At 46.8% G+C, this 18,434-nt stretch overlaps 1 protein-coding gene across 4 annotated transcripts in view; it reads right to left on the bottom strand.

The window, feature by feature from the left end:
* LOC147625255 (uncharacterized) overlaps window positions 1-18,434 on the bottom strand; it is a 37,504-nt gene that overhangs the window by 12,608 nt on the left and 6,462 nt on the right. The window contains exons 1-3 of one of the 4 annotated variants that reach the window (XM_086818557.1): window positions 5,082-5,100; window positions 4,687-4,900; window positions 4,490-4,600 (exon numbers count right to left, since the gene is read on the bottom strand). In XM_086818557.1, the coding sequence (XP_086674683.1) occupies window positions 4,490-4,600; window positions 4,687-4,790 (215 nt within the window). In that variant the 5' untranslated portion in view covers window positions 4,791-4,900; window positions 5,082-5,100. The other 3 variants (XM_086818556.1, XM_086818555.1, XM_086818554.1) reach the window with 3 other exon arrangements.

Raw genomic sequence — 18,434 nt, 5'->3', positions numbered from 1 at the left:
GAAAGGTAACCAAGCTTTCATTGGACAGAGAAGGGGGGAGCCTAACAAAGGCAAAGTTGGGGCACCTCCTTCTAAGGACTATAAGGACTCCAAGGATTCAAAGCCGAAGGGGTCTTCAACTTCTGATTCTTCGGGCAACCAGAAGGTTTGTGATTATTGCTCCAAACAGGGGCACAATGCCGGAGTCGCATGCGGGATTTGGAATGGAAGTCAAAGGACAAAGGGGCAAGCTCATCCGCCAAAGTTGTGGAGGAGTTAGCTTTTGTCACCTTGATTGATCTTGAGTCCGAGACTCCCCCTCCAATGGTTGAGCAGGCTCTTCCTTCCTGTTCTCTCTCTCCTTAGTGGATTTTTGGATAGCGGTGCCATTCAGCACATGACTTATCACAAGGATTGGCTTGATAAACTGTAGCAACGCCATGGCAGAGTTGCCATTGGAGATAACTCTACTGACCCCATTCTTGGCGAAGGGACAATGCCTCTCATTCCAGATGGCAATGGAGGGAAGTACACCTCGAGAGTGCTATATGTGCCAGATTTAGGATTTCATCTCCTTTCTGTACACCACGAGATTTGCAAATTGGGCACTAAGGTGGAATTTATGGAGGACTTAGTAATCATTCAGGACCCTCTCATCACTGACAAGATCCTTTGGCAAGGCATCAAGGACCATGGCCTCTACAAACTCACGGCTCTTTACTCTCGCACGGGTACCCACACAAGCGATCTTTGGCATGCTACATTTGGACATCTTCATTTGGAGGCCTTGTGGAAGGCTTTTCAAGAGCAGTTGGTGGATGGATTGCCAAATGTTGGCACATGTAAGGGCCCTTGTCACTCGTCTCAAAGAGAAACAACATCGGGAGGCCTTTCCAAAGAAGGCTACACGACGAGCTATAGCACCTCTGCAGTTGGTTCATGCGGATTTGTGCGGCCCGATGCACACTTCGTCTCTTGGTTCTGCCAATTATGTTTTTCTCTTGGTTGATGATTTTAGGCAGTATGCCTGGGCCTATTTTCTCAAATCCAAAGACAAAACTTTTGACAAATTCCAAACATGGAGTACCTTGGTGGAGAAATAGTCAGGACACTCTGTCTTGACATTACGAGCCGACAAAGGAGGGGAGTTTACTTCTCGTCAATTTAACCAGCATTGTGAGCTACATGGCATTCAACGGGAGTTTGCCAACACACGTACTCCTTTAGAGAATAGTGTGGTGGAGCGAAATAACCGAACAGTGATTGAGATGACTCGAACAATGTTGGAACATCAAAGTCTTCCTCAAAAGCTTTGGGCGGAGGCGGTTGCTACTGTTGTTTATATTCTTAATCAGTCCCCTACTACTGTTGTTCTAGGACAGACCCCCTTTCAAGCCTACCTCGAAAGAAAACCCACAGTTTCTCATTTTCGCATTTTTGGATCAGATGCATTTGTTCATGTACCTCATGGTGACAAGTGGAAGCTGGACGCTAAGACCAAGCATCACATTTTGGTTGGTTACAGCTCAAAATCCAAAGGTTATCGGCTCTACAACCCTGCAACCTCGAAGATCATTGTAAGCAGAGATGTGGTGGATGAGACTTCATCTTCCATTGCAGGGGGGCTTTTTCATCTTCAAGGGCTGATGTCACAAAATTCCTTATAGCTTTTGTTTTTCTATTGTTCATGTGTGGCATGTGGAGCCTGACATGACATACATGTATGGCTGGTGTAGCTTGACATGGTGTGTTTGTGTGGCATATGGAGCCTGACATGACAGTGCACGTATGGCTGGTGTAGCCTAACATGATAACACATGTGTGGCTTGTGGGACCAGACAAAGGAAGATGACAAATCTGCATAGTATACCACACTAGGGGCCAGAGGATGGGTTGAACCCCCCCCCCCTCCCCCCTTTTTATGGTTAAATTACCAAAAGGAGTCTGCTTCCAGATACAACTTCACGGGTGCCCAAGGATTCTCCACTGGCTACCTGTCTCTTTCAGTACAATATGAAAGCAAAACAAATACACATGCAGAATTTTGTTGACAACCCTCAGCACAAGATTGGCCAGCAAAAAGAAGTCGACCTTTTGAAATAGCATTAAATGCTATTTAATCCCTTCGTTTCACACTATGTGCTGGCTGACCACCCCAAGCATACCTGCTGACTACTACTGGGCAGCCTCTGGGCTGACTGTGTGGGCTGTCCCACAGCTGGCCGACAAGCTCTCTAGGGCCTGGGCCCAGTAGGCTGCCTGGCCAGAGCACCTAGGGCTGGACGACAACCCCAACCCAAGCCAAGGCTAGTGGGCACAGCCTAGGGCCCTCTTGGCCCCTTGGGGGTGGTTCTACACCTCCCCCATGCCCACGGTAAGAGACATAGGCTTTGCTCTGGGGTAGCCCTATGGGCTGGCCCCTTCTCTACATGCAAACCTACATGCATCTACAGATGTCCGGCACCCGGTCGCAGACCAGATACCCAGATTACCTAACATCATTCCTGAATCCAGAGGGAGACTCAAAGTACGGACTGGCACTGCTTCATGTGCAAGACAATGCACACCTAACCTCAAACGCATGGAGTGGAGCCCTAGCTGACTTGTCCCGGACTGGGCTCATATGGGGCCAGTTTCCACTCCAAGTCCTGCACCTTCTTGTTCAGATATGTTGACGTGGCATCCAAGTGCGGAATGCACGTGACATTCATGTAGGCACCATTGGATACTCAGTGGCAAGTAGCACTCCGCGTGTTGCGGTACTTGAAAGGTACCATTTTCTATGGAGACGGGGCCACTTTACGTGGCTGGAGCGACTCCAATTGGGCTGGAGATACGGATTCCCCACGATCTACTACAGGGTATTGCTTTACTCTTGGATCTGGAGCCATTTCATGGACGAGTAAAAAGCACCCTACGGTGGCACTTTCATCAACTAACGCTGAGTATCGAGTGGCTTGTGAGGTGATTTGGTTTGACGGCTACTTGAGGAGATCTGTTTTCGACAACAGCAGCCTACCCTTCTCTCATGCAACAACCAGAGTTGCTTGGCTTATACTAAGAATCCCGTATTTCATGCGTGGACCAAGCATATAGAAATCCAATACCACTTTGTGGAGGAGCGGATCTTGGAGGGAGACATTGTCCTTGAATATTGTCCTACCCAGGACAACACTGCAAACTTATTCACCAAAGGATTATCTCAGTCAACTATCAGCATTCATGGCAGCTCCTTGGGTCTTGGGCCACCCCCATGACCTAAGAGGAGGTGTTAGCATACATTATCTCTTGTTGGCAGCTTTTATGGTGTTTACAGGGGGCATTTCTATGCTTTCGCATTCCCCATTTTTCCCCTATTTTATGGGCCTTTGATATGGGTTGCCCACCCTTTTGTGAAGTTTTTCACCTATTTTCAGGTCATGTGATGGACTAGGATGCAGTCGGCCAGCTCATATAGAAGTATATATATGTGCTGCCCTCTTCCTCACATTCCATCATTCCTTGATCATTCTTGATCACTTTGGTGAGCACCTTCAGCCCTCTACCTACGGAGTCCACTCCTCGCCTACGGGCTAGTTGTATCCACTCTTTTCTTGAGGATTAGTGCATCAGCGTTTTGTTGTTTTCTCTCATCTCTCTCTTGGAGCTTCAGCGTTTTTGTCATTCATCTACATCTTTCCGCTGCCCTCTGACAATTGGAATTACCAGACAATTGGATTATCCATGATGTCTTCCACGTCTCCTGGTTGAAGCTTTATGTTGGAACTTGGACCATCTTTGCAAGAGGTTCCAAATGAGCAGCAGCCCAAAGTGGTTGATGAGACAAAAGTTATCGAGCCTGAGCACATTCTCCTCCACAAGTGGAAGCATGGTTCTGGTCAAAGACTCAAACAATTCAACACTAAGTTCAAAGACCAAGGCACTCACGAAGTCATTTGGCTCGATTAAGAGTTCTTCCAAGTGTACCCACAAATATTGGCGGACTACTAGATCCATAGCTACCTTGGCTGTATTTCTTGCTATGGATCTAGTAGTCTGCCAATATTTGTGGGTACACTTGGAAGAACTCTTAATCGAGCCAAATGACTTCGTGAGTGCCTTGGTCTTTGAACTTAGTGTTGAATTGTTTGAGTCTTTGACCAGAACCATGCTTCCACTTGTGGAGGATTTTTTCCGGGGCCACAAGCCGGGAGGGAATTGGGGGGCAGTCAAGGCATACTATAGTTGGGCAACCTTGTGTCTCCTTTTCATCATTTAGCTCTCTAGCTTAGCACTACCTGGCAATCTAGGAAAAAGATGTTAGGAGCGTCTGGTCATGCCCCTCCGCCTCCTTTTCCCCCTCATGAGTTTGTCTTTGTTTGTGTATCTCACGCAAGAAAAAGCGTCATGCATATTGGTCCTCAAACTCCATGAGGCTGGCACGAGTTAGAATTATGGCATACAAAGGGCGCTACACAGAACAATGAAAGTTTAAAATTACTTCACATCAAGTATAGAAAGAGATGAGTACCTGGTCCAACCTCTTGCCAAACCACATTTAGAACCTGCCTTGACACCTTCACTGAGTCCTACCTCAAACCCCTTCTGAACAGAGGACTTCTTTCCCGCCTCTATTCCATCTCTATATCCAAGCTTTCTCGATGTTAAGGGTGACTTAGCTGAAGAAAAAGGTTTTGGTCAGTATAAATCAGCATACAAAGAGGATACAGTGTGAAAATGTGTTTGGCGAGAGCTCCATTCTCTATCAAGGTCAAAGGATGAAGTGCCCATCTCCTCAGGATCGTCTGATAAGTCCCATGCCTCACCATCATAAGACTTTGAAGGGATTTGCTGATCCATTAGTCGGTTTACAGAAGCTTCTTATGCTCTCTTCTAAGCCTCAAAAAATAAGTTTGTTACACTTGCTCTGTGAACCCAACAACTGTAATGTAACAAAAGAAGATTAGACAACTACTAGTACTCGGCAATAAATTATTTTGCTATAGATTTACGCACCTTATTGACAATGAAAACTAATAAAGATTAGATAAGAAGACCAAAAAAAAAAATCACTCCATCCCTTAACGCAACAACCCTGTTTTGTTGTCAGGTAGACTCATTACATTTTCTCCATTGACCAAGCGACCTTTATAGATGTCATATGTGCATCAATTAATCCCAATGCCCGTGGACATATTTATCCTTGCTAGCATGTCTATGGGCAGATTTGGACCTAATTTGCAACCCCACACGTGCCCACAAGTGCCCGGAACGTGCCCTCGTGGATGGGACACCTTTGGGGCATGGTTGGGACACAAAATAACCTACCTACATACGACTTTCCCACTTCGAGCTTATAAAAGGAGGCATTACGCTTCAATAATCATCATCAAGCAAAGATCAAGGAGGATCCATATGCCGAAGATTGCAAGGCAGCAAGGGCAATTCTAGTGGATCAGCAAGAGCTTCTCTTGTACGTTTGCAAGTGGAGGACTGCACGGATCTTTGGTATGCATCATATATTGACATGGACGATTAGGCTCTAGGTTAAGATCCAAGATATTCATTGTATATACACATGTCTTGCAGTATAGAGTAGAATAGGTCTCTCGCTTGTCTTCTAATGATGAGTATGATTTGTTAGCAGTCATCTCCTGTCTGTACATTTACACCAGGGCCTCTGTTGTGGGTGTGCCCGCCCGAATAGGTGTTTTCTCATTTTCCCCCCCTCTCCATATTTTTCCTTATTTTTTCTGTAGTGGGAGGGTATCCTGTGCATGTCGGCTACCTCTGTATGCTGGCAAACTGCAAGACTGTGTATTCAGACACTGGCCGACTGCTCCCTCCTTCTCTCTGCTGCTAGCCGACTTCACACGTGTGAAGGCCGACTGTTTGATGCTGGCCGACTTGAGATGCAGCAGTCGGGTGTCTATATGGGTGTTGTCGGCTGTCCTACTGCTGGCCGACTCCACATGTGGGGCCATATAAAATGGCCCCATGGCCCCCCACTCATTGTATTAGGTTTTCGGGATTTTCTTGTGTATATAGAGCAGAGTTACACGCCTCTCTCTCTCCTTCTCCATTGCTGTATTTTTCTGCACTGCACTTGCTCTTGTGTTCTCAGATTTTGTCATCATCTCCACTGCATATTCTGACATGGTATCAATCTTCAGAGCTCTAGGCTCTTGATAGATCTTGGGAACTGTGTGAGCAAGAGGGGGCCTATTTTGTTGCCGATTGGTGGACTGTTCTGGACTGTTCGGGAAGAGGAGAAGCAAGAGGAAGGCGGGCTGATTTGCTGGACAGCCACTTGCAGGTTTACGTTGTTCTTTTTTCCCACCCACCCACCGTTTTGAATTACATCCCCGCAATGGCAGATTTACTTGAGATGGCTGAGAAGCATGTGAAGATCCCGACACTCCCCACGTTTCCAGTGGACCGTCAATTGGACGAGAATAACTACGGCATCTGGAAGGTAATGATGGAATCTGTTCTAGAGTCTTATGACCTTGCTGATTTCATTGTTGCTGGGGTTCCACGACCGGAGTTAGAGGAAGGGGAGTTACCCTCGATTCGGAAGGAACGTGAGGCACAGGCACAGTTATGGGATCATGTCAATGCCAGGGTCCGTTCCTTCATTTTCCTCAATTGCACACCGTAGGTAATCAATCATATCAAGCATATAACGCTGGCCAGAGGTATGTGGCAGCATTTTGTCATCATCTCCGCTGCATATTGTGACATGATTAGCATTAATTTCTTGTGTGCTTAATGTTAATTACGTGATTAAGCTTCCATTTGTGACATTGGTATCAAAGCTTAGGTCAACCTAGAGCAATCCTTAGCTCGAGGTTTTGTACGTTGCATTAATTAGGGTTTGCGTTTTGTTTTTAAGGTTTTTGACCAAAATTAGGGTTTCTTGTTTTGCATAAGTTCATCCATAGCATCAACGTTTTCAGCCCCCTAGATTCAGTGTACATATGTGTAAACTAAATTAGCGTTTGTGTTTTTTAAGGTTTCAACCCATTTTTGCATACAGCATAGGATTGCATTAGGTCTAACCTAGGTAGAGAGAGTTAGTCATGGGCATGGAGGCATTGGACAATGCAAGGTTGATAAGTACATGGAAGACCAACTCGGATTCTCATTCAAAGTTGAGGAGCTCCGATAAGTGTGTGAGAAACGTTTGGCATGAATTTCAAATATGATGTACCAGAAAGGGATCACCTAGGGTTGAGGTGCAACCCAAGACCGAGGGTGTGGTCTCCCGAGAGGAAGAACCTCCAAGGCGGGAGAGTCTCACAAAGAGGAGATTCCATTAGAGATATGTAACATGGTTACTCTTATTTCATATATACTTATATGCGCCAAAGGCCATGGGACATGAATAATTGGTGTGGACATGGGCCAAGGCCACGAGGGTGGACATCCATAATGTAGTGCGTAATGGGGCTCAAGTATAAAAGACTACTATGAGCTTAATGATGTAACTAATCACTTTACTAATCAAAGATTAATCAACTTCTTGCTTCATGCAAGCTTCGATGGTGACCTTCTCCCATATGAGATGGTACATGTGGACTCCATGTAATCAGTGCATCCCCTCTCTCTTGCGTTTTACATGGCAACAACATTCTCAATCCAGCAGGTAGTAAGGGCGGTATTTTATGCTTCGTAAGACATAGGAATGACACCTTTGAGCAACACATGAGATCTTGTCATTAGTGAGTGCTTCAAGCTTTAGAAGTTTTCTTGATCAAGATTTGCAACTTTCTTTTTCCATCTGTTGCAAACCTTAACCATGGAAGGTATTCTCAAGCATTACTATGAGAGCTTTGAATGAGTGCACAGAGTGGAAGCAAATAAGCACTAGAGTGTGCTAAGCAGAGAGTGCAAGAGAGAGAGAGAGATATGGAGCAACTATGCGGACTCAAGTGATATAGTCCCAAGCAAGAGACAGAAAGTGTCTCATAAGTGAGGGAGCAAAAGAAAGACTAGGCAAGATGGAAAAGTGAGAGGCCAGCCCACCTATTTATAGGTAAGAGGGGCTAGTCGACTGGACATGATAAACTGGCCGACTGGACATGATGTAGCTGGCTGACTGGGGAAAATACATCCAGGCTGGGAAAAATCCCAAAAAATATATATAAAAAAGGAGCCCACAATCAAGGGCCATGAAAAGGGACCAAAAGGGACACCAAATATGGGTAGAAACTAGGGATGAATGTGCTAACACCCCCTCTCAGTACCAGATGCTAAACATACTCCGAGAAGCCGAACATGAGGAGCCAAGGAAGCCTGAGAAACTGGCTTGGTGAACAAATCTGTAGCATTCTCTGCTGAAGGACAATACTCCAAACACAAATCTCCAACAAGAACCCATTCACAAACATAGTGATATTGTATCTCAATGTGTTTCGTATGAGCATGAAACACAGGGTTCTTGGCGATGGCGATGCAACTCTGATTGGCATACCATTGCTTCATGAAATGGCTCCAGACCCAAGTGAAAAAACACAACCAATGGAGGAACACCGAGTATCTGGATCTCTAGCCCAATCTGAATCAGACCATCCAAGAAGAGTGCATCCTTGGCCATAGAAGATGCCAAAGTCCAGAGTGCCACGCAAGTACCGAAGAACTCTAAGAGCATACTGCCAATGCTGCTAACGGGGTTAGGAACTCAATAAGTTGACTGCGAAACACACGTCCAATCGGGAGTAGGTCAACCAAACCAAACAACCTCAATAAGCTGACTATGAAACACGTGTCCAATCGAGAGTAGCTCTGATACCATGAATGAGTGCACAGAGCGGAAGCAAATAAGCACTAGAGTGTGCTGAGCAGAGAGTGCAAGAGAGAGAGATATGGAGCAACTATGTTGAATATACTCAAGTGATACAGTCCCAAGCAAGAGACATAAAGTGTCTCATAAGTGAGGGAGCAAAAGAAAGACTAGGCAAGATGGAAAAGTGAGAGGCCAGCCCACCTATTTATAGGTAAGAGGGGCTGGCCGACTGGACATGATAAACTGGCCGATTGGACATGATGTAGCTGGCCGACTAGGGAAAATACATCCAGGCTGAGAAAAATCCCAAAAAAATATATAAAAAAGGGCTGGCCAGCCCACAATCAAGGGCCATGAAAAGGGACCAAAAGGGACACCAAATATGGGCAGAAACTGGGGATGAATGTGCTAACAAGCTTATCAAGTTCTTGCCATTCTCAAGAGTTCTTGCATAAATCATGGAAAGGGAACTTGTTTGCAAGCATTAGGAAAGGGCTTTGGGCTAGATGCATCAAGATTGTGCATAAATGTTACTTCCACAATCCTAGGTTGGGTTAATCCTAGGTTAGAGGGGTGCCTGGCTAGGGGACGGCTTCACACTAAATAAGAGCTAGGAAACCCGAACGTCACAAAAATGCTGCTGAAAACACAGCAACCAGCCACCTCGCTTGCTCCAAACTCCACCAGAAAATGCAGATGCAAAAGGCCGAGTGTTGGACCGCCACTTGGAGCCACTAAAGAGAGGCCATTTGCAAAAAAAACACAGATGGAGGAGAGAGGACAGCAAGCGATTGAAGAGGAGGCTCCAACAAGATGCAAGAAGGAGGGCCTAATCAGCAAGAAACCTGGGCTCTGATACCATGATAAAGTTGCACAATGCGGAAGCAAAACATAGGAGAGAGGGAGAGAGGCAGAGAGAGATATCAGACAATGAACATCTTTGTATTATAGCATGAGGCTTTACGATAGCAATACCAACCAGCAGCTAGGTGTCAAACAATGTGCCTGTTATGGATTCAATGAGTTATGAATAATAAGTGAGTGGAGGAGAGGCCTTTATGTAAGTAGCTGGCCGACTGCCCCCATGTAGCTGGCCAACAACAACCCACAACCTAGCAAACATGAGATCTTGAGAAGACATAGCAGAGAGGACAAACCCCAGATTGATCTAGCACAGATTGGGGGTGATATCTTGCCCCTAATCCAATGTATGACATCCTACACCCAGTCATTGGCACCGGTTGGAGCTAGATGCTTTATTGGATGTATTTACCCCCCCTCCCTCCCACCCACCCCACACTACTTAGCGAGAGCCCTGTATGAGATTTATCTCCACATTATAGAGTACTTGTACTTTTTTTTTCTTTTGTATCCATTTGATGTCCATTGAGACATGATGATGTACACAGGTTTTGTCTCACAGGCCGTTTTTTGGCCTTTAGAATACGTTAATAAATCTTTCTCTCTCTCTCTCTCTCTCTCTCTCTCTCTCTCTCTCTCTCTCTCTCTCTCTCTCTGTGTGTGTGTGTGGATAGGGAGGCACCAAAGGCCACCACAGTGGATACGGGAGCCTACACCACAATGCCCCCTCGCAGCAGCCCATAAGAGTCACATCAGGATCGGGCACGCACACTCCAGAGATAGGTGCCTTGTCCCGTCACTCACAGACCCCGGCCACCCCCAGCTCATCAGCCCAAGATTCACAAGATCCTGGCCTTCCATCGAGCGGCCTCATCCTCACAGCACACTATTGACATCTCTAGCCTTCTTGTATCACCCATGATGGACATCTTGGATGGGCCCTTGCCTAGCATACAGGGTTGATTGACTATTTTTATTAACCTTCGAATCACGATTCTCCTAGTCTTGTAATTCCGCAAAGAATTCATCCTCTTGACCTTGGGTCCACCTCCTCGAGTTCCGAGGACACTCGGGCTTCTTCTCAATGCCCTGAACAATCTCCCACAAACCCTTGTGGATGAACCAGATCCACATATTCAGCTTCCAATGGGCATAGTTGGTTCCGTCCAACTTGTCATCCTTGTTCATACGAGGGGCGGAGCCATATCCACAGCTACAAAGTACACAAATCTCAGCACTCCAAGACTCCTCTCGAGCACTTTCCAACGAAGCGAGGCACCTGGACCAATCAGCCCCCCTCTCAAATCTGAGAGAGAAAGAGGCTGGACAGCAGCAAAACAGTCCACCAAAACTCACCGGAAACACCCAATCGGAGGAAGGGGAAGCTAGGGAAGAAGCACAGATGTCGGGGCTGCTTGTCGGGATACACTACACACGAAGAGACACCTTCCACTGCAGTCCACGCAAAAAACAGTCCACCAAAACTCACCAAAAACACCCAACCGGAGGAAGGGAAAGCTGGGGAAGAAGCAAAAATGTCGGGGCCGCTTGTCAGGATACACTACACACAAAGAAACACCTTCCACTGCAGTCCACGCTGTAAAAACAGCCTTCAAATCTCACACAACTACTGTAAATGCATGTAGAAGCAAAAAATGCAGCCAACAGAAGCTCACAAATGATGCTTGGAAACCAAGCACAGGAGCAGGGCAAGTTGATTGTTAGAGGACTCCTTCCTGGTGGCGAGCCTTGGAGGGGCTTCCGCTTGGCCCGGATTTCAACCAGCACCCTGAGCCTAGGGGGCCCTTGGCGGCAGAGTACTAGATGGATTTTCACAGAGATGCGGGCTCGTGGATTCAGCCCAGCTTTTGAGGACAGATTTGCAGCCAGTTTACTTCGAGCTTGGGATCCTCAGGCCGGCCCTTAGGCAACTAGCTCCAGTAGCCTCCAAGGAGCGTCTCAGACAGTCATTGGTCTGGAACCCCCTGATCCGTTTACCCAATGGCCATATGTTAGGGACCAGACCTCATGTATCATGGGGTGCCTTGAGCATGGGACCTGCCAGGTCCCGTGGAGACTGGATTGCACACAGAAAATTACCCCCAGAGCTTCAGGAGAGAGGCCTGACAAGGATCCGAGGTAGAGACAAGCTCAGCATCGACATTGACTCTGCTATCCCTCAGGAGTGGCTGACCCCTATCCCAGACCCAACCCCCCCTTTGTGGCTAGGCATGTTTACCAAGCATGACGTTCTTTTGGCAGTCCATAGAGTGGACGAGAGCAGTGGTTTGCTCACTTTTTCTATTGGTTGACATGGCAAATTAGAGAGATCCGAGCCCCCTTGGAGGATTTCAGCGGTTGCACCTTACACAGGGTAAGGGTGATTGGATTTCAGGCGCGGAAGTGGCACCTAGAGTCCTAGACCCCCGGCCTAACAAGGTGACCAGGGAGAGATTATGGCGGCTATGTGTTTGGGAGAGCCATCCTCTCATGTGCCCCCAATGGGACCCAGGAGAGTGGACTTGGCATGACCCTGCTGACCGAGAGGAGATACTGGATGCCCCCTTTTTTGCATATACAGCTCGGCTACGCCGCAAGATTCAGATGCCAGAGATTGATGGCACCCCGGCACAGCAGTGTAGGCATACGCTCACTTATGGTAGTGCTACGTGTGCACAGGGCTTAACCAAGGCCACTTTTTCCTAAGTTCGTTTTTCCCCTTGGATATCAAGTGTGAAAGGACACTCTATCCATATAACTTTTGTACTTCTATATTATATGGATGTGACTCACATGCAAGGGTGTTGACTTGCATTTTGTGATCACCACATATTTTGTGAGCACCGACCACGCTCCCAGGGAGTCACCACTGATAGAGCAATTATCTTATGTCGTGCTCGTCGGCCACGCCCACTAGGATCCCAACCACGGCATCCTCACCATCGCCAGATCAAAGCCATTATTGCTCGGCATCGGAGGCGCCTACCTTGCTTCTACGACCTCTCCATTCTAGAGAGCCCCATGGCGGAGATACTTGATCTAAGGAGAGGGCAACACTTCAACTGATCAGCATACATGGATCTACCTAATATACATTTTTCAGTATTTTCCAGTATTTTCTACTCAGTATCATCTCGGAGTCTTACAGTTCTGTTCTTATAACTGTAGGACAATCAGTTTGTTGTACTTTTTAGTCTCATTTAGTTGTTCTCTTTGATGAGACACCAACTTCAGATGTACTCTCAGTTTTGGTCTCATAGGCCACTATGGCCTCTTAGAGACGTTAATATATCATTTCATTTCTTTTCTTTTCTTTTTCGTGAAATGGTGTTTTATATCGTGTAAAAACTGTACATCAGCCACCTGGCTCACACAAAACCTATGGCCCCAAAAAAAACCCCCACAAAAGATCCTCTAAAGGATCATGACCATGCAAACTTGTACACTAATAAGAAAGCCTCCTAGCCAAATAAGCATTCCAAATAAAAGCATCAAAGATAAGCCAGCCGAGCAACCGTAGACCATAACGAAATAACATCTGCATCCAGTAGAGCTGAGCTGAGAGAAGAGAAAAAAACTGCCAAAGCAGCAAACCGCGGATACGTAGAATGTGCCCATGTATTCCAGACAAGGAATCAAAGATGAACCCATTCCGTATAGTCCAAATATGCCAAAGTCCTGTCCATCCAAGGAAATGGAATATCACAAGGTGACTGTCCGAAGTAATGACTTGAGGACAAATCCCAAATATCCACTGATGAGCCGAAACAGTACACCTCTCTACTGCCTCCCAAACGCGAGAGACAAAAGACCAGATCTGACGGGCCACTGGACAACTCATGAACAGATGCATAACTGTTTCAGTGCATGTCGTGCAGAAGAAGCAAGAGGCCAATGTAATTTTACGACGGCTGAGCTGATCCCGTGTAGGTAACCCTCCCACCAACATCCTCCAAATGAAAACCTTACCTTGGTAAGGGAGTTTAGACTGCCAACCACGCATAAGAGTTTTTTGCCACCATGATTTAGACTTGTGCAATCCCCACACCTTATTGGCCTTGGCTGAAACCCAATCTTTCTCTGATACGAGCTTATGATAGACCTGGTTAGCTGAAAGTGATTACAAGTCACCACATTTACATAGTGCCCAATCAAGCCAAGGCTGATCTGCAGATGACCGAGGCAATGGAGTAAAAGGCTCAACTGCATGAATGATGTCAACCCATAGTGGCTAAAATGTCCGAGGAACCCTAAAGTGCTGCCGAATACGACGAAACGAATATGGCCTGTCACGACCAGGTATCACAGCATCTCGGATTCTAACCAAGCCTAACCTGACCATGCGGTTGAGTCGTATGCGTGAAGCATCTCTGTCTGGCCAAACAATGACACGCGACTCCACAAATGTTTCGAAATGCAAAGAGTTCAAAAGTAGTCTTTCATGACCAGGATCCCACCGAGCCAATAGTAGAACTTCATGCCAAGAAAGGAGAATATGTGATAAAATGTAAGATGAGCGAATACGGACAGGATGAGCCGCATTCACAATGTCCCACCATGAAGCCTGCACACGTGTCCGTCCATGTGACAATCCCTCCAACTCAATCAAGTCACGAGCCATGAATACCCAAGGCTGCTCCTGCAAACACATATCCTGAAAAAGCGCCCACCTACGCGCCACCATATGCAAGCGGACATCCAGTAAAGCAGTCCCACCCATTCTTTTGGGCGTCGTAATGTGATTCCAAGCTATCCATGTTTGACCCATAATATTTCCTTGCCTCTTCCACAACATAAACCGAATGGGAGCAACCAAACGGAGAAGAGATTTGTGTGTCCAAGGTAGCAAAGGCAAAAAATAGGAAATCATGCTAAGCATAATAACCTGAGCTACCTTAACCCTCACGTGCATAGGCCACCCTTGAGCTTTCCAATACACAAATTTATCCGAGATCCGAGCAGAAATCCAAGCAAGAAGCGCTTGGGGGTCCACATCCACATCCACCGGATACCCAAGATGACGAACAATGTCTCCTGTATGCACCACACGGCCTTGCCACCCTAATGCCTCAAGATCAAATTCCGTGCATCCAGTGAGGGCTGATTTTGTTGAATTTATTTTCAACCCAAAAGCCAATGCAAAATTATTCCAAGCTTCCATTGCTCGATCTATATTGGCTTTTTCGGCCCTGAGAAACATAAAAGTGTCATCCGCAAGGGCTTGAGCAACCAATTGCTTGCCATGAGGGAGATGCAAACCAACCACTTCACCATGCGATGCCATAGCATCTAGGCGAGATAACATAGGATGAGTGGCAATGGCAAAGAAAAGAGGGCTAAGAGGACAGCCTTGCTGGAGAGAACGGGTAAGAGAAATACCATCCAAAAGTCCTCCATTGAGCATAATCCGCGTGATAGAGCCAGAGCCAAGTAAATGCACCAAATTAGCCATTTTGGAACCAAAGCCCATGGCTGTCATTAACTGAGAAAGGAAAGACTAGCTGACATGATCAAAAGCTTTTTCAAGATCCAGCTGCACCATCACAATCTCTTGCTTCTTTGCCTTGGCATAATCCACTCCAATTTGAACATTAAGAATATTATGCAAAATATTCCTGCCATACACAAATTCATATTGATATGGATGAATAAGAGTAGGAAGCACCTTTTGCAAGCGATTGGCAAAAATCTTTGTAAAGATTTTATACATAATACCCATAAGTGAGATCGGGCGCCATTGAGCCAAAGAAGTAGGCGAAGGGACTTTGGGCAACAAATGAAGTATGCCCAACTTCCAATCGGCACGCATATATCCCTCATCCCAAACCCTTTGACAAATAAGCGTCAAAGGCTCTGCAAGCTGACTCATTTGTCAAACCATCCCAACCAGGGCTCTTTCCCTTGGGAAGTTTGGAGATAACAGCTTCCACTTCCCCTTGAGTAACAGGAGCATCAAGCTGAACCGCCACATCAGGGTCAACTTGATATCGTACTTCAGCAAACAATGACTCCCTTGCAGCCAGGACAGCCGGCGAGACATCCTCTCGAGGGGCAAGCAAATCTTCATAAAACCTGATGCAATGCTGAATAACCTCAGAAGGTTGAGTAACAAGGTTGCCTTGGGCATCCATCAGCCTAACAATATTCTCACGCATATGTTTTTGATGCAACTTATCATAGAAGCGATGAGATTGACAGTTAGCATCCCGCAAAGCATCAAGACGTGCAAGTAGTTTAAAGCGAACATATTGTGCTTCCTGCACCCTAGATAGCTCCTTTTTCAGCGAGAAATGTCGTCTCAACTGACGCATATAAATATATATATATGTATGTATATATATGTATACATATATATGTATGTACATACATACATACATACATACATACATACATATATATATGTATGTATGTATGTATGTATGTATGTATATGTATACATACATATATACATACACATATATACATATATACATACATACATACATACATACATATATATATATATATATGTATGTATGTATGTATGTATGTATGTATGTATGTATGTATATGTATACATATATATGTATGTATATATATATATGTAGCCCGCCGTGGTGCACGCGTCACTTTCTTCTTCTCCGACTTCTCGCCTGGGTGAGGGTAAGTCCGCGCAACGGCGCCAAGAGCCCTGGGCTTCCCGTCAAAGTCCAAGGATCCATCGTGCCGGGGGCACACACCGGCCCTAACTGGAGCAATCCGGGAAAGGCCATGCTGCGGGAACGTGCCAAATCAAGCCACCAAGGGCTGCAGGGGCACAAGAGCTGTGTGATTCAAGAAAGCAGGTTTGAAGAAGGGGACTACTTGGGAGCTCTGGATCGCAGCCTAAGGACCGTGGTGCCGGGCACATAGCACTCTGGGTGAAGGAGCAAACGGGTATAGCCGGACTCATTCTTTTGGACTCGGGTTGTGCGGCTCAAGAGTTGAAGGGCTTTGGAAAGCAAGTTCAAGGAAGGGGACTACTTGTGATCGCTCGAGTTCAGGACATGGAACCGTAGTGCCGGGCACATAGCACTCTGGGTGAGGGCGTGATCTTGTACAACTAGAGTTGGGCAAGTGGACCGGAGTCGTTTGGCTCTCCAAGGTCACTCCTGAAGATGGAAACAGCTGGATGTGCAGGTGGCAATGTGCATGCAGTTGGGTGGGTCAAAGTGGCAGCTGGCTCACTGAAGTTCTAAGGCGTGTTCTTGGACCAAGTTACCAGAAAACGGAAACAGCTGGGTGTGCAGGTGGCAATGTGCATGCAGTTGGGTGGGTCAAGGTGGCAGCTGGCTCACTGAAGTTCTATGGCAGCTTGGATGTGGAAAGCACTCAAATCTAGCCAAAGGGCAAAGCGAGTGCAGAAAAGAAGATTCAGCCCGAGGCGAAGTTAAAGCAGGTGAAACTTGGCTCCTAGCCGTCCAAGTAGAGCCTGTGGCGATGACGTCAAAGAAGACTGGCTCTTCGCAGTGCGACATGGCACATTCTGAGCGTCAAAGGCTCAAGGTGATGGTGCAGAGTCAGGAAACGGAGCCGTGTGAGGGTCATCATGGTGTCATGGGGGCCTAAGCAAGACGAAGTGGAGGGACTTTGTGCCTTGGTGAACAGGAACAGGCAGATGCTGGCTTAAAGGTCAAAACCGCCTGAACAGGTGGAGGGACAGTTTGGCTAGAGCATGGCAAAGCAGGTCTTGGAGTCAAGGCAGGCTAGAGCACTCAAGTCAGGTGAACCAAAGCCGAAGAAGTGCAGAAGTTCGAATGCCAAAGGTTCCCGGTGGTTTCACTTGGTGTCAGGTGGGCCAAAGGCACTTTGTCACACAGAGAATGGATAAACTTATGTACCGAACAGGTTGAAGCTGGGCGTCAAGGTCCAAGGTCAACAAAGTGCAGAACTTGAAGTGGCACAAGAAGGGCAAACCAAGCTGGCGTCAGTGAGGTGGGCAACTCTTGTCCATTAAAGATTCGGCACAAAAGAGCTCACGGGGGCGATCGGAGAGCATCAAGGCTCAAGACAAAGCTCCAACGCAAGGAATGTGAAGTCAGATTTGAAGTAAAGATCTTGCAAACCAAGTTGGCGTCAACTCGGCGAACAAATCTCGACTTCCATGAAGACTTTTACTTTCCCGGCAAAACTACATTGCTGAAGGTATCACTCTTACTCAGCTCAGACAGGAGCTTCGGTGAGACCACGCAGTCACCTCGCCATTTTTGTGGGGATTGGGGGGACTCTCGAGCGGGGGCTTGAAGTCCCGACCTTATAGATGAAAAAAGCCAAAAAATTTGAAAAATGGCAAAAATACAAAAATATGCACACTTTTTCTTTTGTAAACGGGTTAGACACCTACTCTGCTCATGGCTATAAAGCAGGGTAAGGACCTCCCGTCCTTCATTATATATTAACACGTTGCACAGATGCGTTATAATCAGGTCATGCATCCCACCTTTGGTTTCAAAAGTAATTGACGAGGGCGTCAATTCTATAAAGGGGGGGTGAATGTGACGCGTTTCGTCAGTTTTCAGTCGTTCGGATAAAAATGGCCGTTTCGGCCGTTTTCCGTGACGCGTCGCGGGATTTCTATCCGGAGGGACATGGTGCCCGAGGGGTGCTAGACCGCCCCGAATATAATGCATCTATATGGGGAGGAAGTGCTTGGAGGGGCAAAGCATGGACCCATGGTAGGCACCTAGACGCACTCATGCATCGGGTAGGCACGTTAGGCCTCCCGGTTGCGAGCGGGCTTGCTAGGGAGCCGTGTGCCCGGGGGATGCCCTCCCAACCTTGACGGAGTCGGGACCGATGAGCCGACGGG

This window comes from Cibotium barometz, chromosome 24 (genome assembly GCF_041138505.1).
Source record: "Cibotium barometz isolate CiBa-2024 chromosome 24, ASM4113850v1, whole genome shotgun sequence".
Classification (NCBI taxonomy): domain Eukaryota; kingdom Viridiplantae; phylum Streptophyta; class Polypodiopsida; order Cyatheales; family Cibotiaceae; genus Cibotium; species Cibotium barometz.
The sequence above is the reverse complement of the archived record's forward strand: the minus strand, read 5'-3'. Positions and strand labels throughout refer to the sequence as shown.